The sequence below is a fragment of the Acinonyx jubatus genome, chromosome B3 (genome assembly GCF_027475565.1).
Source record: "Acinonyx jubatus isolate Ajub_Pintada_27869175 chromosome B3, VMU_Ajub_asm_v1.0, whole genome shotgun sequence".
NCBI lineage: Eukaryota > Metazoa > Chordata > Mammalia > Carnivora > Felidae > Acinonyx > Acinonyx jubatus.
In genome coordinates, this window is record NC_069386.1 from 135223485 (window position 1) to 135244111 (window position 20627).

Genomic DNA, 20627 nt, shown 5'->3' on the forward strand with positions numbered 1-20627 from the left:
CACCCTCCCCCCCAAACAACCACGCCTCGTACCTCTTCACACCCCCTGGGAACCCAGCGAGCACACGTATTCTCGCAAACGGTCCCATCAGAGCTGAATTTCCATCCGTCCACAAGGCACACACAGATCAGCTGACGCCCCAAACCTTGGGGGCTTCATCAGGGAAAGGCAGCCTCCCGTCTGAGCGATCCCTCGTCCTCTGAAACCAGCGGGCGCGTGACCCCACGTCCTAGGCACGCCGAACACTTACTCTGAGTGAGAAACACGGTATTTCTTACCTTTTTGCTTCTCATATAGGAAAGGCGGCCCTCGTGCGCGTCGGGGTAAGTGCAAAACAGGTACGTGGTGATGGCATGCTTTAGAAAGGAGTCACCAAGCATTTCAAGCCGCTCCAGGTTAAACCCATCGCTAGCATTTGAAAGGGTCAAAGCCTGCAGAATGAGTCCAGGGTTCGGGCCAAGAGTCCTCGAGGAGTAGCCGGGACAAGGGCTCTGCGCAGAAGCCCTCCCGTCCCGGGGCGCGGGAACAGCTTCGTTAGTACCGGGCGTCGTGGCCGCTGCGGGACTTCCATCTGAGGTAGATGTGTTAGCATTTCCATCAAGGTATTTGTTACTCAGGAGAGTACATTCATCGCTGGGCTTGGGCTGGTTCTCGTAACTGTATAAATTCTGAATGGGATATGAGGTAGTTGGTTGTACAGGTATTTCCTGCTTGTAGTAACTCAGCTGATTTCCTTGGCAAAAGTCTCTGTTCGCTAAATCGCAACTGCCATTGGCAAGGTTTTTATCGTACGAAAGACCGTTGGTCGCCGTGAGATCTGTCGAAGCTTCGATCTGGAGCTTACCGGGTGACTCACCGAAGAGCGTTCTGCAGTTCACAGACATTTGGTCGTGATTTTCTAGAGAGGAGGTTCTAGTAGCACCTTGACGTGCAGCATTTTCAGGGACTACAATTGTGCTGTGCTTACAGTAATTATCGTTTTCAGCCCAAGAGGAGCTAGCAATTGAGATGAAGGACTTGCTGTCGATAGATTTCTTCCACCCGAAGTCTAGGTTGGGGTATCTGCAAAGACATTTTTATGACTTCGTCAGACCCTTCAAAAGGGCGAGGTTCAGAGCAAGAACAACGTCAACGACATAAATAAGTAAAATAACGATCCCTCCAAACGAGCTCCCACTTTGGAGGAGAAACAAGTCCCCGAGGCAGAAATCACCATATCGGAATTCTGCCCCGAGTACGTCAGGCAGCGGGACGTGGCTCCCTGCACCGCTTTAATCCGCCGCTCGACAGCAAGCGCAGGGTGGGAGCGACCGACGCGTGGGGTTGGCAACGGGACCCGGAGCCACCGTCTGGGCCGGGATCCCAGGCCCTCCGGCTAACGAGTTTGTGATTTACGGAACCTCTCTGCGCCCCGGCTTCCCACACTCGGAAGAGGGCCAACCACTCCTACCCCATAGGGCCGTCCTAGTGATTAAATGACCCAAGACAGGCCACGGCATCCGAGCCAGTGTTTGACACCGAGGTAAGTACTCAGCAAATGCAGCTGTGACTACTACTGTCCTGTTTTAAGATTCCTTAATCCCTGGAACCACTGTGGTCTCCACAATTGGGTAACCGAAATTAATCTGAGTGGTTAAGCCAATAATTTCCTTAGAACGCGGAAACTTTCCTAGCGGGAAGAGAAAAAGACAAAGAACATCTTGAGGCAATTGCCATTTAATATAGACTTGATTTTACAGAAGAGGAAGTGGTCTTCCAATGTCAGCAGGGCAACCAAGAACTGTTTCCGTTTTCGCTCTGACCGCCATCACTGACGGAGGAACGACCCCCTTCTCCCTGTGCAACGTCACAAGAATGTAGGAATCAAAGGATGCATTTATTTCATGTATGAGACATCCGTGCTTTCTTTTTAAGCTTTTAAGAACTGTTTTATATAAAATTAAAATCGGAACTTAATTCAGTTCTTTTGCAAACAGGCTTCCATAACCCCGCGCTCCTTCTGGCTGACAGCACAGGCATACCTAAAATCCACGGGAAGTGATCGGACTCCCACGCCAGCATCGCTGGCCGTTTGGGCTCTTAGCTCCTCTGCGGTCAGAAGGCAGTGAAGGCGGTAGAGTATGCTAGGGAGACAGACTGCTTTTCTCCACAGTGATGCTGGAATCGGATGTATAGCACAGAGCTCTGGAACCAGGATCTTTGAATAAGCAAAAATGTGGACAAATATAAAGCAAACACACAAAAGAATAAAAAATTAAAGACCAATTTCACTAATGGATAAAGACAAAAATCACGAATATTAATAAAGTCTTTCTTCTAAAAGCAATCCCTTTTAAGGCTTAAGGCTGCATGGGATTTAATCTAGGATTTATAAGGATGAATCGAATTTTGCCAGTGGACCAAGTATCAAAGGAAACCCGTCATATTTCCAAAAAGCCATTCAAATACAGGTTCACACACGGTATTAGCTAAAACATGACAAAGCCCAAGTGTTGGGGATCTTCCAAAAACTTCCTAAGTCACTCAGTTCAACCTGCTGATAAAGAAGTCAAACCTAACGTTTCAAAATAGTAAATGATGCTAGAGTAATAGTGAACACATTACCTGTTTATTCTGCAGACTTTCCCACTTGGCTTTTCTCTTCTCAGCACTGCTTAGAGGAAGGGCTTTCCCCTTCTGATTCAAATGGCGAGGTGTCAAAAGATTAAGTCTGTAAGAATTTCGAAATATTTTTATCAAACAAAAAGAAGTATCCCCCCCACCCTGACCCTTCACAGGGGTTCTCTAGCTCAGTGTGCCTACAAGTCACCTGAAGAGCTCATTTAAACTGAGGACTCCTGGACCCCACCCTGGGCAGTTCTCTGTGCAAAGAATCTCCCGGTTTCAGAGTTGACAGGCAGGCAGCGGGACAGTGACCCCCTATGGTCGTCTGCCGACCTCTGCAAATAGTGCCTCAGGTGACAGTCAAATGCCATCTCTGAAACCCCTTACCTCGAAGATGTGTGGTCCACATCCAGCAGTGGCTGGTTGAGATTGGTCAGATCAAGGTTATACTTTGTTTTATAATATTCTGCAAAGGTTTCATACTCAGGGGAAGGAAATTTACTCAGTGGGGTAAGATCAGTGTATACATCAGCTACATAAAATCGATGAGGCTGATCAAAATTACGGTATCTAAAAAAGAAAAGCAATACATTTGACGCAACTATTCTCAACGCGTGTTTTTAATATGAAAATGCAAATTATGATTTTCAAGTTCAAAGGTTAAAAACAAATAGCGTTGATGAGCAGTTCAATTCCAAATAATATATTTCAAGTGGGTGTAAGATGAAAATTATGTTTCTATTAAGTAAAAATCGCTTCTCCATTCCACCCTACGTTACGGTTAACCTCATTCTAAAGATCTCCGATCACGCTGATTAACACATGAAAGCTACATGGCACCTTTCAATCTCCCTTAGTGTCGCTAATATATACGGGGCAGAGCACTTCCAATACCCTACCAGCCGAGTGAGCAAACACTCTGCATTACAAACAGGCTACACATGAAAGGTGCCTGCCACATACATGCATGAAGGCACCACTCATGTATTAACAGTCTGGTGACAGCTGACATTTAAAACAGGACTTTAGGGGGGGCCCGGGTGGCTCAGCCGGTGAAGCGTCGGACTTCGGCTCCGGTCATGAGCTCCCGGTTCGTGGGTTCGAGCCCCGCGTCGGGCTCTGTGCTGGCGGCTCGGAGCCTGGAGCCTGGAGCCTGCTTCGGGTTCTGTGTCTCCCTCTCTCTCTGCCCCTCCCCTGCTAGCTAGCACTCTGTCTCTGTCTCTCAAAAATGAATAATAATCAAGTCAAAAAAGTTTTTAAATATGATTTTAAGTTGCAAAGAAGAAAAAACAGAAATCAGGAAAGACCGAGTTACAGCCAGTACTCTAATTTTATGAAGGGTTCCTATATTTAAATTTATTGCTCAGAAACTATCCCCTGAATTCTTACAAAATAAGAAAAAAAGCATCCTGATTTACTACTTCATTGCACTTAATACCATTATTCCCTATGAGAAGTTTAAGAAGCTATTGTTTACAATCAAATTCTTTAAGACTTTGGGGATTAAAACAAGGAAGATTTTGGGGTGCCCGGGTGGCTCAGTCAGTAAGCATCCGACTTCAGCTCAGGTCATGATCTCACGGTTCGCGGGTCTTGAGCTCTGGGTTGGACTCCGCGCCGACAGCTCAGAGCCTGCTTGGGATTCTCCCTCCCTTCCTCCCTCTCTCCCTCCCCTCGCTCTCTCCTTCCCCTCGTTCTCTAAGAAATAAGCTGGAAAAAAAAAAAAAAGACGATTTTAAGAAAGCCTTTCAACAGCGTGTAGATGATCTGAACTTCACAAAATCAAACCCCTCCACCCACAGCGTTCGAGGTGTGGTTTCTCACAACAGGAAGTCAGCTAGGGAGAACAGGCCCCACCAGGAAGAGACACGTACGCTTCCCAGGAGATGCATCAACGCCACGGACCCCTGGGTTTCCACCCGAGGGAGCGACTCTCCCGAAACAAAGTGCCACCCCCGCGTGGCGCTCCGCTTAGATACTCACCTCGGAATGATGACTGCGTCCTGGTAATCTTCTAATTTAAAAACAAAGGGTGTTTCTTTTGAATACTTTGTGCTGGGAATGCCTATGCGAGCTTCAGATTTCTCAATATCTTCCATGAATTTAAAGTCAATGTCCAAAGTGCTGGAGTCATTCACTTAGGGAAGGAAAAGACTCTTTAGCTCGTTAAAATAGAATACGGGTGGGATTCTTACTTAAGCTACGTATTCGAGCAGGTGTCTAATTTGGAGTGGTCTCTAGTAAGAGATTTCTCTAGCGGCCACCATAAACTAACGTTACGCAAGCTTCCCTTTTCCAGCTAGTATCAGCCAACACGTCAGAGTCTGGGCCCTTCTTACCAACGTTAAGAGGTAGAACACAGTATGCTGAATCAGCGTCTGTGGGTTTAAATTCTAGTGCAGGTTTTTCAAGCCGAAGAATATGAGAGAATATATACTGGTGAAGTCTTGTGATCAACTCAAGCATTTGGAGAGACAACGTGAAACCAGACTTCTTCAACTCAATGGATATGGTGACCTCTCCGGAGCGCGTGTACACAGGAAAGTGCGGGATCTTAGCAAAAAGAAAAATCAAGCATCCCCAGAGTTAACAGGTATTTTATTCCATCACAAATATTTCATTTCAGAGGGGGAACGACGCTGTCAATCCGGGGAACAGAAGGGACACCTTGACTCTTAAGTAGCAAACATCCTGAGGTAACGAGAGATGGCTTTAGCCGTTCCCTCTTATCGATAGCAGTCCTAAAGAACTGTCTACCTGAGGTATGGGTTTGGCCGTCAGTATTCCAAAGCATCTGGTGGTATCCTCAGGGGGATAGAGCTTCCGCCTTCTGAAGTTGAGTTCATCAGGTAAGGGTGTCGTCAGAACCATTCCTATCACATACAGGTAACAGGGCTGATCGGGTTTGGGATAGCTATCCCTCAAACATTCCGGAATCTAAAATTAGAAAGAAAACTTAAGCAAGTGTGACAGACAGCCTCTTGTCCAGACACTGGCCAACAAACAAACAAACAAACAAACTTACTTGCAGCTTTCCTAAAAGCTGATGAGAAAAAGGGAAGCAAACACCCAGGGCAGGAGGCCTCATTCCTTAACTCTGGGGGACAGCCAGCGCTGCTCAGGCCTGGGCTCTGGTGGCCCATGGTCACCTCCCTCATAACGCACTGCCGACTCTAACACCAAAACTTTATAAAAACGACCAAACCCTGTAGGCATTTTCTTAGAAACGCTCTTCATTTCAGCTCTTTCTTTTGATCAGAGAACTCTTCCTTGGGGCTTTTAGTCTTTACTCACTGCAGAATAGCAGAAAACATGCAAAATTTTACAAGTCCCATGTAACTGTATTGCTCAGATATCGCCTCTACTATTAACTTTTTGACAGACTGCATCGTCTTCCAGATGTTTTCCTGTGTGCAAATGTGGATCAACATACACACACACGTGTGCTTCATCACCCACGGAATGACACAACAAAGACTGTCGTCACCTTATTTCTTTTATCTCCAATTCCTACAATGAGAACATCTTTCTTGGTCAATACAAATCTGTATCATTTTTAATGGCTATGTAGTTATAGGAGTAAACTGCAGTTTAACGGGCCTGAGACTGTTTCCAAGCTCTCAATAGTCACACGACCCTACGCAACAGAGTGGTGAAGTTTCTGAGGCTCAGGGGCATAAATTGCATCTGTAGTTAAAAGGCACAGAAATACTGGTGAGGAGACAGGGTTATCAGAATGCCAGATAATCCAGAACGTATCTATTGATTAAAACTTATTATGACTGACGACCTTTGTCACAGGAAACAAGCCCAGTGGTCTCCGGGGTAAATGTCGAGTAGGAAGACAGAGAAGCAAGCCCTTGAGGAAAACTGAGGGAAACAAGCATTTCAGGGGACGGGTTAATATTCATAATTTTTAAACAACTGACATGATTTTGAATCTTGAAAATGCTCGGCTGAGTGAAAACCGTCTAAAAAGTAAAATGCTCAACAGCGCTGCAAAAATAAAACAGAAGAACCATACTTCTAGGCTAGGATGAAAAATACACAGCAAAATTTTGCTTTTGTTTGCAATTCTTTTTTTTTTTTTTTTTTTTTGTTTATTTCTGTGAGTGAAAGAGACAGAGCGTGAGCGGGGGAGGGGCAGACAGAGAGGGAGACAACAGAATCCCAAGCAGGCTCCAGGCTCCGAGCTGTCAGCACAGAGCCCGACACGGGGCTCGAACCCACAAACCGTGAGATCATGACCTGAGCCGAAGTCGGACGCTCAACTGACTGAGCCACCCAGGCGCCCCTGTTTGTAATTCTTAGGGGGGAAAAATCTTAGCAAGTATTTTTTCAATAAGACCTTCAGTCCAGCACGGCTCTGCCTGGAAGTCAGACTCAGGGACGTCTTAGCACATGAATCCTGCCAGGATGCCATAGAGTTAGCCAGACGCGGCACGCTGGCGGAACTGGCTTTGACCGCAGGCGGGCCACATCCTGGCTCCCGACAAATCCTTGTGCGCCCGCACCTTGAGCGGGCACCCTTCCATCTGCCTATCTTACCGTGCAAATCCTCTCGTCTTAGTCCCGAACGCAAATGAGGCCAACGTCTTCCCGCTAAAGGGAATGAAACAAAAAACACCTCTCTAAAGGGAATGAACTCATTCTGGATAGAATTTGACAAATGAGGCCAAACTCCTTTTGAGGAGAAATACAAAAGCAATGTCCTAAGTGGGAAAGAGCACAGAGCGCACACGGGAACGAGGAGGGGCTGGCTGATCTGGCAGAAGCTGTGATGGGAGGAAGCGAGCTGAGATCCCAAGCGGGCCAAATTACAAGGCCTGGGAAGCCAAGCAGGGGAATGCAGATTTGAGGTAGCAGGAAATAAAAAGTCAGAAAGGTTAGATTCATATGCAGTTCTAACCGATACTAACTGCCTTTGGGTAGCACTGTCTTCGCTTTGTGGAACCTGGTCTTCCTGGAACGCTGGTCTCTTCTTCGTCATGTAAATCGAGCTCTTCTTCATATTTAACCGTCTCTTTCCCAACTGGCATCAAATGGTCATCCAGTTCACCTAGGAAATGTACCGAGAATTAACATAAACAATCCGGATTTTGCCTCTCTAATAAGTGAATAATCCGGAGCGACAACGGGAAGGGGGGTGAAAACTAAAGCAGCTTTGCTTTAATAGCACAGCGTAATCGGACGTGATGCTTCAGGGAGGCTATTTTGGCGCTCATATAGTCAACGCGAGGATTACAAACTCTGCTCCAAGGTGCAGAAATAACGTCTAAACGAGGCACAGCACAGGGAGTATAGCACAACGTGCTGGAATAGCATTGTATGGTGACAGATGGCAGCTACGCTTGCGGGGGGCACAGCATAACGTCCAGACTTGGGGAGCCACCATGTCCTACGCCAGAAACTGATGTAACATCGTGTGTTAACTACACTTCAATTAAAAAAAAGAAAAGTGTTTCTAAATGACGTCTGAACAGAGAAACAGCACTCTGTTTTACAAAGTCTATGGACAACAAGACTTCCCTTTTTTTTTAAGTGGGTTAATTTGTAAACTAAACCGATCTGAGAAAACGACCCATTAAAACACAAACGCTCACGACTCAACAGTTACAAGAAGACCTTTATGTGTTGAAAAGGGGTCAGTAAAGGGAGCAAATACATTACAGGTATTCGCAGGGAAGCTATGGCCTCAAAGCTGGTACATGTCACAGGACCCTCACGTTACACCGTATTTACGTACGTACGTCCGCCTTCACCAGAGCACAAGGAGAGCAGCGAGTTCAGAGGTCCTTGATGTGCTTTTGTTTTACAAGGGTTTCAACCTTAGTTTTATCTGCATGTGCTTTTCAATCACTCTTACCAATTTTGTGCAGTTTTTCACAGCAAATGAGAGCTACAACTCTTTCGGCCAATCGTATACAGCTCATTGGCGGACCCTGAAAGTAACAAAAAACATTTCCACTGTACATGAGCGTAGCTATCGATCATTAGCACATACGACTTCTAGGAAGCCTCTGCCCCAGCATCTTTAAAGCTGAACTTTACCAGAGTAAAGTTCTTCATTTTGAAAAATACCAACAAGTTTGTTAAAACCCTGATTTCCACAGTTGAAACGGCCATTTTTAAAAGTCCTGCCCAGTAAAACCTAGATCAGCTATGATGGAGATCTGACAATTTTAATGAATACAGATTTCAGTAAGATTTTAATGTATCTTAGTTCGACTAATCTATGAAGAGGAAACAAACTAAAGATCTATCAAAATGTGACTATAACATACAAATTAACAGCACAAATTTTCATATGTAAGAGAAATTAGTCATCCCGGAATATCTGGAAATCAGTACTGGGACCAAGCACAGCAGTTACACAGAGGCAGATTTTCGGGTGAACAACCAAACAACTACAAAAGCCCAAACATATTTAATAAATTCTGCTCCTGGAAGTATCTTAAGCCACAGCTGAGGGATTCGGTCAGAAACGCTGACACTAGTAAGATCTCAGAGGAAACTTTAGGGGTCATCTAGCTATACAGTCTGTTGAGGATCTGAACGTGCAGTTGACCACAAAAGAGACTTATAAACCTTCCCTGGAGAACAGATTTAAAGTGGGGCGCCTGGGTGGCTCAGCCAGGTAAGCATCAGACTTTGGCTTGGGTCACGATCTCATGGTTTGTGGATTCGAGCCCCGTGTCAGGCTCTCTGCTGTCAGTGCAGAGCCCACGTCAGGTCCCATCTCCCTCTCTCTGCCCCCATCCCCCACACACTCTCTAAAATAAATGATTAAATAAAATTAAGAAAAAAAAAAAGATCTAAACCTAAGTTACCTATAACTTGCATTGGCGCACAGAAGCTGAAAAAAAAAAATCCATTAGTGACATATTTTCAAGGCACAATCATTTCTTTTTCTAAACTTACAACAATGGAGGCTCGAAGAGGTGAGTTAATTGGCAGATAAAGAGTTGAATAAAATGTACCATCAGGCAACTCTCGAGTTCTACATTTAGGAGCTAGATGAGTAAACGGATCACTTGGTAATCTAGCACAGTATCTGTGAAGAAAAAGAAATTCTGATGCTAAATCCACAACTGAGAAATAGGGGAAAAAAACCCGTTTTGGTAGTCATATCCTAAAGTTTAAGTTTTTATGTCCCTCTTCCCCTCTATTGGATTGGTACTGACACGGGAAGTGTGAGTTCACTGCTTCCAACTTTCAGTAAGATGGAACAGTGCCGTCCAAAAGAATCGTCTGCCGTGACAGTCGGTGTCAACACTGTCCAACAGAGCAGCCACGGAGCACTTGGAATGCGGTGAGGACAGCTAGGAAACTCACTTCGAATTTTATTTAATTTTGATTAAAGCTAAAACTCGAATTTAAAAAGGCACGCCCAGGGCTACCATACCGCACAGAAAAATATTGTGCGGAGTCCGTAAGGAGAACACACCGCCAGGGTTTGGTCCTTACTGTCTTATGTGCCCTGGCAAACTACCAGGCCCCGCCCAAGGAGGGCGTCAGAAGAGGCCGGAAGGACAGCCCGGTACTGACATATCGCAAAGCATCAGAACAAGAAGACCCCTGCCCCTGCCCTCCCACCACACCCCACAGCAGTACAAGGAGAGGGATACGGAACAGGAAGCTAGCTTCAAGGGCGCTGAGACTGAGCAAGCAGGGCGCTGGCTGGGACAGGAAGGTAATCCGGTGGGGGCAGGACTCACACAAGGAGGGCAGCAGAATGAGCAGCTGCCCTGCAAGGTCATGACCCGTGCATTCGGGACACCCAAACACGGCGGCAGCCCTGCGAAGTAGGAGACTGCCTACGTTCAGGGATACTAAACATAAAAGTAACTATTTTGAGGACAATGGGAGTCCTATCTCTCACTATGGAAGAAGCCAGAAACAAAGATGGAAAAGAGGAAAGCTAGAATGAACCCTGTGGTGTCATGGTAAAAGTGGACGTAACAACATAAAGGTAGTCAGGTATGCAAATAAATACAGCTATAAATGTGCATGTGAATACACACACACACACACACACACACACACACACACACACACACACGTAGTTTCTAGCTCTGCCGACTAAGGAGACTGAGAGTAGCAATACTCCAGAGGCAATGAACACACTTAGTGCTCAGACTTTGGTTTCTAAACACCACTCATCTGCCACTAAAAAAAACCAGAAGCTTTTGGAGAAACAGCCAATATCTAGGCTGGGGCAAGGAAAATAGGACTTAAATCTAGAACATCTTAGTGTGCCATAAAATAAGGAAGTGACCAAAGAACAATGGTGATGTAAAAAAGACTAGCTTGAAGGGGCTTCCACGGCCAAATCTGAGATAACTGTAACATCAAAACAAATAATAAATGATAGTGAGCAGAATATAACCCACTCAATAAAACATAAGTCCCTCAGTTTGTATGAGATAAAAACATTGATAAATAAAAAGAATAAATGAGTGGAGAAAAGAGAAAGCTCTTCGTCACGGCAGAATGCCAGCAAACAGAACAACGGAATCAGAAAATCACAATTTTGCAGATGCCACAGCAATGCTCAATTCAGGCCAGAAATATCAATGGATACTTAAACTAGTGGGTGAAACCAGGAAGAGGAATAAATTTTACATGGTCTTAAACCACTTCCCCATGAACTACACACTCACTATGGAGGGAGAAAAGGCAACTTTACGACAGAGGAAGCTGCAGACCTTCTGGAAGTGATCAGGAGCCACCACCACCAGTAAGAGCACAAATTGACACTGAGTGCGCCCGGCGGGACGGGATGGGAACAGAGCATCCCTTCTGTGATGTGCCGGCTCCAGTGCATAACCTGGGGCTCAACGTCGGAAAGAGCAGATAAAGCCACGCTGAGAGACGGCCTACAAAATGGCTGGCCTATAAGCTTCAAACGTTTCAAGGTCATTAAAGTCAAGGAAACTGAAGAATAATTCCAGGCTGAGGGAGACTGGAGAGATGAGAAAAACACAACTCCTGATCCTGGATTGGATCCTCTCCCTACCAAAACATTCTCGCGAAACCTGAATGGGTCTCTCTGGGTGGGGGGCGTATGAGAGTTCTCTGCAGTATCCTTGCAACATTTTAAAGTGTGAAATGGTTTCAAATTAAAGAGTTAAAAAAAAAAAAAATCTTATGTCGGTTGCTGCTTTATTTTGCCTCTGCACAGAAACTTATCCTGATACATAATCTAGGCATGTAGCTGCTTTTCTTAGTTCTTGGAAAGGTTATTACCAATTCTGGACAAAGTAAATTAGCCCATGATCAGAAATACAAGTTAACGTATCATCATCTTGTAATATCGCGGCTAATGGAAAATTCAACATCCCTCAACGTTCATGGCACGAGATTTTTCAGGATAAAAAAAAAAAAATTCAGTGAGCAAGGTAAAATTAAATTAAATCTAATTAAAAGAAGCATCCCTTGGGGCACCTGGGTGGCTCAGGCAGTTGAGCGTCCTACTTGAGCTCAGGTCGTGATCTCATAGTTCATGAGTTCGAGCCCTGCGTCAGGCCCCACGCTGACAGTTCGGGGCCTGCTTGGGATTCTCTCTCTCTCATCTCTCTCTGCCCCTCTCCAACTTGTGCTTTCTCTCGCTCTCAAAATAAATAAATAAACTTAAAAAAAAAAAATCATGCCTTCATTAAGTCAGCCTTCCAACAAAACCTAAACATTTATCACCGTGCAATACAGTTTTTACCTTCTGACCAAAAAGGAGCATGAGTGGAAAAAAGCAACTTCTTTTCTTTCTCTCACCAAAATATTACAAGCCACAAATGCAAAGACTGGTGATCGTCTGCAACAGGTAAACACTACAATACTCACAGGTTTAGACTTAAGCCTTGTAACACTCCTAGGTTTTCCACGCAAGTGACTTCATATCATACCTGTTGATGTGTCCAATGGCCGTGTTGATCGTGACTCGCGGACCACCGTCATCGGGCCTCAACACATATGGCGGGAACACATCGTCATCATCCACGACAGGATCAACGTCAGTCTCACCCGCATCAACGGACTTGGAACACTTGTTTCTCAAGATCTGGACGTTGTAAAAACAGACTTTACGAGGGGAACAAATGCCGTGTTGCCCTATGTCAGTTGTCTGCCTCTGCACCTATGGAAAAAGCCCTCTTGACGTGCAACACCGCTCTCTCCTAAACATGCTTCAGAATTCCAAAGTCACCTGATGCGGACACTCCCTCCCAGAGCACTCCCCCCACCCCAGCTCTAACCGTGGAGACACTCACCGCACGTGCACAAGGTTTGCACGGTACCGTATCTATACACACACACACACACACACACACACACACACACACGCACAGGGGCTGTGTCATCACCCTGTGACGGCTCCGCAACTCAGCCCCTCAACTGGGACTGCAGCGCCCACACCAACAGGACACACTTTCCAGGCATCTTCCCCCCACAATCCACAGGACCATTTTCACTGTGGGCTCTCAAACAGTTCGTAAAATAGTGCTGGCTCTGTGGCTCCTTGACTTTTCTCACAATGTACACACTGCACACCCTTGCTGAGACTACGCTCTGCAGGTAAAACTGCTTCTACCCATTTCTTTGCACATAAAAAAAAAAAACAACTTAAAGACACCCTACTGACTCTCGGAACTTACCTTTTCAATAGCTTTGTATGTTTTAAGGTCTTCTTCAAAACTTTTTATTTTGTCTGTATCTGCTAACATTATGTAATTAGAGATCGGTGCCCTTGCTCGTCCCTTAGATTGAACATAGGATCGATACTCTGTGGGTAAATCAAAACGAACCACCAAGTTGCATTTTGGTATGTCAACACCCTCTTCCACAATGCTTGTCGCAATAAGCAGGTTGGTCTCATGTGCTCGAAATTTCCTAAGTACCTGAAAAAAGTCCAACAAGAGAAGCAATTCTAAGAAATTTCCAAAGGAACGGTGCAGTACCAGTAAGTGAAAACTGCCGTTTCTGACACGTACTCTAGGCGCACTCGATCTTCAAGTCCAGGCTAAAGATGACAGCAGCACACAAACAACAAGACGCATGAGCACGTGTGCAGAGAGACTCTGGTTTATTTTCACCTGAGCACGACTTGAAAAATCAAAGTGCCCTTCTGCTGTACACAAGTATGCACGAGCCACAGAAAGCCTTCCGGGCGGAGAGGCTGGCTTCTTCAATGGCCACCACAGAATGCAGCCAACAGTGACCAAACGAATCTGCTTCTGGAGTCCTGCTGATACTCTGACCTCACATAGGGTATCTTCCGGCCGTGACACTGTGCCAACGGCCTCCCAAAGATGTCAAGACTCTTTCACTAGAATCCCTAAAACACTTGTAATTCAAAATTACAAGTAAGGCATTACTTACTTTTTGGCATCTTGGGACATTTTCGATTTAAAGAATCAGAACTACTCATTAAAAAAGGTAAGTGAAAAATTTTCTATGTTAGATTTAAAATAACACCATTTCCCAATCTAGGAGAAGTTAAATTATAAAGTAAGCTGCCTTTTAAACAGATCTATCATACTGGCTGTCAGACTCTCCAAACTTGGAATATTATCAAATAGCTACGACATAGAAAACGAACGCCAACGTGAATTAGTCTACCTTGAAGTTAAATAACAAACTTCAAATAAAAACTTTTTGTTTGCCAGCCAGAGCACTATATTAGGTTTCCCATCTTTACAATGCTGTCTCCTATATTAAAATCTTAGAATGTATGAAAAACTTTAAGCCCAAATCTTTAAAATATAGCGTTATTTTTGAAGTATTCAAGGCAGAACTTTAAACAGAAAACAAAACACTTTATAGGAGAACAAATTCATTTTGTAGCTCAGTCATATGCAGTCAACAGGAGTTACGGTTACACATGCTTTGTTTTTCTAGGAAATGCCATCAGTCCAATAAAGGAAAATGAAATGGTTGATGGTAATTAAGACCAAATTGATTTCCTAGACGGCTATTCTAATTCTGAACATATGAATCACCAAACAGCTACCTCATAGGAGACGGCTAGTCTATCTATGAGCAAGTATTCTATGCGACCGAAAATGCCGCCAAGCAACTATGAAGAAAGGGAGCTCCTAGGAGCAGAGTTCGTGTGTGTGTGTGTGTGTGTGTGTGTACATATATATACATATGTATGTATATATATGTATACACATATATTCTGAAAATTGTTACTGTACAATTATTTCAACTTAAGTTACCTCTTCCTGTTTTCTGAATTCTGCTTCCATCTGTTTGTTACGAGGCTGATTCTTTCCAATGCCATGTCCAGTTATAAAATTGCTGCTGATGTAAGCCAGCTCTGGATCTTGTTTGCCAGCTTCCTTTATCAATCTAAGAAAATTACATACATTTGGAAGTTAAGCATTGCTGAAGGAGAAAAAAAAAATTTAAACTTTTTTGTTTGTGAGGTCTCCCTTAAAATGGAAATTACGTGTATTTTTTGCCAACATACCTAACACAATGGGTCTTGGTGGTTTTTGTTTTTTGTTTTGTTTTGTTACGTTTTGTTTTCAACGAGCTTAAACAGAAATCACTGCCACTCTTCACCGCATCGATCTGTGGACCAAACACTCACTGGTAACGCCAAATACAGGGCTGATTTAGCCTGCCGAACAAAATGGCCACAGTACGTCCAACTTTCTAACTTGGCAGTGAGGACTTACTAGGAATGTAGCCCAGTAGGGGACAGAGCTAGGCAGGGAGAAACATGGAATCCTCAAACATCTTGGCCTCAGGCCAGGACCTATCATGAAAAAGCCGCACACACTTCTCTGAAAGCTCAATGTTCTTCTCCACACACACACACACACACACACACACACACACACACACACACACACACACAACTTGCGGCTGCAGTCAAGCCCCTGTCTCTACGGCCAAGCTTATGCAGAAGGCCAAACTTATGCAGAATGCGTACCAACACCCTGAGGCCAAGAGGGGATTCAGAGGCGGAGGCGAGGGAAACCTCATTCTCCAGCTACATGCACTAAGAGAGCTCCTGCTGTGTGCGAAACAGCATGGTTATTTTAATCTCACCACAACGCCCTGTACCACTGGAAGCAGAGCTCCAGGGCAACGGATGCCTGTCTGCTGAGGCGCGCCTCCAGGCCCAACACTTTCCTGCCCCCAGGCCGCTGACACCCCCCCCCCCACCCCAGTTCTGCACAACAGAACACGCCAGACTTCGGCACGGCAGTCGGTGCCAGAGTCCCCATCCCATCCTGTCACGGAAGACAGGCTCCCCAACTCGTCCCTCCTCCTGCCTGTTGCTCTGTATTAATCCAGAACGCCAGTAACCTAAAGCGGGCCTTCTGGTTGAGAGATGGAAGAAAGCTACAGGAGGGGGGTCACGTTACTCGGGGACAGAGGTTAACAGTTAGTGTTGCCATTACAGCTATTTTGGAAATATCCACATTCAAAAACTCAGCACACGGGATAAATGGTTCCACACCTGACGTAAGTGATTCCAGATGGTTCTTCTGAAGTCATACGCATAGTATAAATTCCTAATAGAAAATTGCATTTTTAAGTCAAACCATTCTTTTTTTTTTTTTTTTTAAATACATGAAACAGACTAATATCAAAGAGCTGGAAGAAACCTTGAGTGGCCATCTAGAGTATCTCCCTGCCTCCAAATCAGCCAAACACATGCATGTCTAGGTTAGTTTACATGTCTGTTCTACATTCAAATACTTAAAATGTTCAGAATCAGAAACCTCCTTACTACGTTCCAAGCTTTGTTTAGTTATTATAATAAGCTTACGATGTCAGTAACAGAAAGAAGCGTTACAGGCCAAGAAATCGCATGCCTGAAATACAAAATTTATTATCGTAGAAATAGGTACTTCCAAAGGATCATGTATGCAAATAAGCATCAAGAGGTTAAAAAATGCACTTCATGTCAGGCAGTAGGCAAAATAATTAATTCAGTCAGGCAAAGGATGTGTTTTACTTTGCCAAAATGATCACGTTAGCAGATTTCAACGAGCTGAGAAGCAGAAGGCACTAAGAGTAAACGTATTTCTCCTACTGAAACTCACATCAATACTGTAGAGGACAGAAGAGACGATATGCACATTAACAAACCCAATCTCTTGTAAGCGGTAGTTAAATGCTATATACTTATGATGATGGTGTTTAGAGAGGAAACTTTATCAGATAAATGAGGGGATGCCTAATCACACTCCTCAGACAAAGCTATAGGCTTCCAGAGAAACGAGGATGGTCAGGGAGCTCACAAGTGAGTTACGCAAACTGCTGAGAGACTTCACAGTACCATGAACAGAGGCCACGAAGTCTTACTTGTTTCTTTTGAGTTTCACACTGAGTTTCTGTCAGCTGTCGCACAAGCAAGCGGTTCAATAAGCCCTGCTGCTCTCTAGTGCACAGAGCTTCTCAAACTATCTGCAGCTAAGAACGAGTTATTTATTTTTTTCTAGTATCAAATCCATCAGAGAGCGGTATTTTTTGTCAACTTCCGTGAAAATTTACTAAGAAAATGAAACAAATATTCAAGAGCCAACGGTCTTATATGCAGCAGACACCGCTGTCAAAACTGAGAGTTTTTAGATGTTTGCCCTCAATCTCTGTACCTAGCTCACTCAGTTGGCACCAGCCCACACAATGCATTGTGTTACACGCATCGCCTCCCAGTTACATCAGAAACAGCATGGGCAGGGGCGCCTGGGTGGCTCAGTGGGCTGGGTGGCTGACTCTGGATTTTGGCTCGGGTCCTGATCTCAGTCTGTGAGATGGAGCCCCGCGTCAGGCTCTGTGCTGACAGTGCAGAGCTTGCTTGGGATATCGTCTCTCACTCTCTCTCTCAAGATAAAATAATAGATGTTAAAAAACAAACAAACAAACAAAAAATGAAGCAGCATGGTCAGAAATAGGAAATATGTGCGCTAGATTCAGAAAACTAGTAGAACTGTGATTTCACTAAGCTTGCAAATTTGTGCAGACAACCGTATGGGGAAAAAAATTCAAAGAAACAAACACATCATTTGAAATGTCTGCCAAGTACTAAAATATGTGAACAATAGCTTTTAATAGTCTCCTTACGCCTTACGTTTTTTTAACAACATGAACAAATCAAATGTAATTCCTCTGTGATTCCACCAAAAGAACCATCACCGATAGTCCTAGTATACAGACACTACGCGCCCCAAACGTGTGCGTAGAGCATGTGAGAAAACAGCACCTACTGTATCAGGTGAGAAAACAGCCATTTTTACATACGTTAAGAGACAGAGAAGTAATTTCTATCTTACAAATGAAGATGCTGAGGCTTTAAAGTGTTAAATAACTTTCGGGTTGCTCGGGCGGCTCAGTCAGTTGAGCGTCCAACCCTTGATTTCAGCTCAGGTCATGGCCTCGCAGTTCGTGGGTCCAAGCCCATGTTAGGCTTCGCACTATCAGTGTGGAATCTGCTTGGGATTCTCTCTCTCTCCCCCACTCTCTCTCTGCCCCTCCCCCCACGCATGTTTTCTCTCTCTCTCTCTCTCAAAATAATAAACACTTTTTGTAAAAGTTAAATAGCTTCCACAAAATACACATCTAAAAAAGTGAGTAGAAATAAAAGGAACCGGGGCTCGTTGACGAAATGGCTGATCAACAACAGAAAGGATGAGGGCATGTCTAAGGGACACAGGAGCTGACCTCAAGGAGCCCCAACGGCTCAGAGCGGAACAACGAGAGCAACAAGGTAAATGACCTAACGTCAGGTTAAAGCCTGAAGTGCGAAACACACAAACGTGAGGGGCGCCCGGGTGGCTCAGTCCGTTGAGCGTCCGACTTGGGCTTGGGTCATGATCGCGCGTGGGTTTGTGGGTTCGAGCCCCGTGTCGGGCTGTGCTGACGGCTTGGAGCCTGGAGCCTGCTTCGGATTCCGCTTCTCCCTCTCTCTCTGTCCCTCCCCTGCTCGTGCACTATCTCTCAAAAATGAATAAATGTTAAAAGAAAATATTTAAAAAAATAAAGATGAGTCCACAGTGAGAAAAGAACCTAAGTCAATGAATATAAATAACAAATAGAATCAAAGAAAGAAGAAGTTTTCCTCACAGAAGAATTCCAATAATAAATGAATTGGCTTAGTGATTTGCTTCCACAGAATAAAGTAAGGAGAAAAAGAACACCTTCCAGGAGAAACCTGGCAAACACTACCATAACCATGTGACGAGGTTTCATGTCACTAGTGATGTCTCACGTCGATAACCATGAGTCCCCCTGATGCGATGTGATGAGAAGGGCACTTCATCTCTACAGTATTCTTCCATATCCTAAATCCCTATTTTAATCCTGAGAAAAACATCAGACAAATTCAAGTTGAGAGCTAGTCTACGAACTACCTGGCCAGTACTCCTCAAGACTGTCAAGGTCATCAGAACCACGGGAAAAGAGAAAATACAAGAGACCAGTGGAGATCAGGGACACACAACTAGATGCAACATGGTACCTGGGATTAAGACGATGACACTAACGGGAAAACTGGTAAATGAAACTGAAGTCTGAAGTTTGGTTAACAGTAGCGCACCAATGTTAGTTTCCTGGTTGGGCCAAATGTACACGATAATGTAAGATGTTAACAATGGATGGGGGAAGCCAACTAAGGGGGACAAGGGAGTTCTGTAATCTCTTTACAACTTTTCTGTAAACATTTAAGTTACTAGGGAGACAGAGGGAGAGGGGTAGAGAGAGGATGTAAACCCAGGCATGTCAGATTCGACTGTCATACAAGACTAATAAATGACACAGTGAAAAGGGCCATATCTGCCTTATTTTGGGAGGATCACAAACGGAGTCTTCACTTCCTCATCTAGGATACAGTTAATACATGCACCTTCCTTTCTCATGGAGTGTTGGAAAATTTAAAAATAGATCTAAAAGCGGGTCTCCTGGGTGGCTCAGTCGGTTGAGCGTCCAACCGGCTCAGGTCATGATCTCGTGGTCTGTGAGTTCGAGCCCCACATCGGGCCCTGTGCTGACAGCTCAGAGCCTGGAGCCTGCTTCGGATTCTGCGTCTCCCTCTCTCTCTGCCCCTCCCCCACTCACACTGTATCTCTCTCTCCCAAAAATAAACGTTAGAAGAAAAAAATTTTAAATATATATCTAAAAGGTAAGTTAGAAACCAAGGTATCTGGGTGGCTCAGTCAGGTAAGCGTCCGACTCTTGGTTTCGGCTCAGGTCATGATCTCGCAGTTCATGGGTTCAAGCTCTGCACTGGGTTCTGTGCTGACAGTGCGGAGCCTGCCTGGGATTCTCTCTCTCCCTCTCTTTCTGCCCCTCCCTTGCTCTCGCTCCCTGTCTCAAAAAATAAACTAAAAAAACAAAACAAAATTAAAGGTAAGTTATAAACCATAAAGCCCATACATAAGGCAAAAGGAAAAGTGTAATCCTAAGACTATACACGTGGCTACATTACACACAGAAGTAGCTATGATTCTTTTTTTTTAATTAGGAGAGGACAAAACTGCCCATGTATCACAATAGCTTAGACTCCCATGAAACCATTCACTGAGGAAGGGTTTTCCTCCCATTAAACTGATGGAAGGAAAGAATGTGGATTTCAGGAAGTTTTTCTAAGCTTATTAAAAAGCTTACTGGAACAAGACCTCTATTGTATATTTCATTAGCTGCCCATAAAGTTGACTCTCAAACCGCTCTTGATTCATCATCCAACACTAAATTCCAGGCACTTTTCATGAAAGCTGATCACAATTAATCTGATCCTCAAAGTCAATAGGAAATAACTGATTGGTTTTTGATACACGGTTTCAGGCTAGTATTCCTGCAGTGAAAACTGGCACAGCTCTACATTTAAGAATTCACGTAGAGAAGAGGGAGAAGAAGAAAATGTACCCCATTTCTTCCAAGTCCCCTAAAGTGTATTTAATTCGTAAACCATCCTGTCTGGGGGCAGGGCTATAATGAAGCTTGGAGCTGACCCTTGAAATGCCTCTCCCCCATTCTAAGAAACAATCCTGACGGTCATGTGCTCCCTGGTC

The 20627-nt window shown here is 44.5% G+C and overlaps 1 protein-coding gene across 9 annotated transcripts in view; it reads right to left on the reverse strand.

Moving 5' to 3' along the window:
• Window positions 1-20627, reverse strand: part of DICER1 (dicer 1, ribonuclease III) — a 68438-nt gene that overhangs the window by 12822 nt on the left and 34989 nt on the right. For 8 of the 9 annotated variants that reach the window (XM_027066542.2, XM_053224898.1, XM_053224901.1 and 5 more), the window contains 13 exons: window positions 14820-14952; window positions 13254-13496; window positions 12507-12661; window positions 9526-9658; window positions 8471-8546; window positions 7524-7663; window positions 5362-5541; window positions 4944-5157; window positions 4588-4741; window positions 2992-3174; window positions 2605-2710; window positions 2022-2197; window positions 279-1062 (listed from right to left, as the gene is read on the reverse strand). In XM_027066542.2, the coding sequence (XP_026922343.1) occupies window positions 279-1062; window positions 2022-2197; window positions 2605-2710; window positions 2992-3174; window positions 4588-4741; window positions 4944-5157; window positions 5362-5541; window positions 7524-7663; window positions 8471-8546; window positions 9526-9658; window positions 12507-12661; window positions 13254-13496; window positions 14820-14952 (2677 nt within the window). Of the gene's footprint in view, window positions 1-278; window positions 1063-2021; window positions 2198-2604; window positions 2711-2991; window positions 3175-4587; window positions 4742-4943; window positions 5158-5361; window positions 5542-7513; window positions 7664-8470; window positions 8547-9525; window positions 9659-12506; window positions 12662-13253; window positions 13497-14819; window positions 14953-20627 lie in introns of those variants that run through there. The other variant, XM_053224903.1, reaches the window with a different exon arrangement.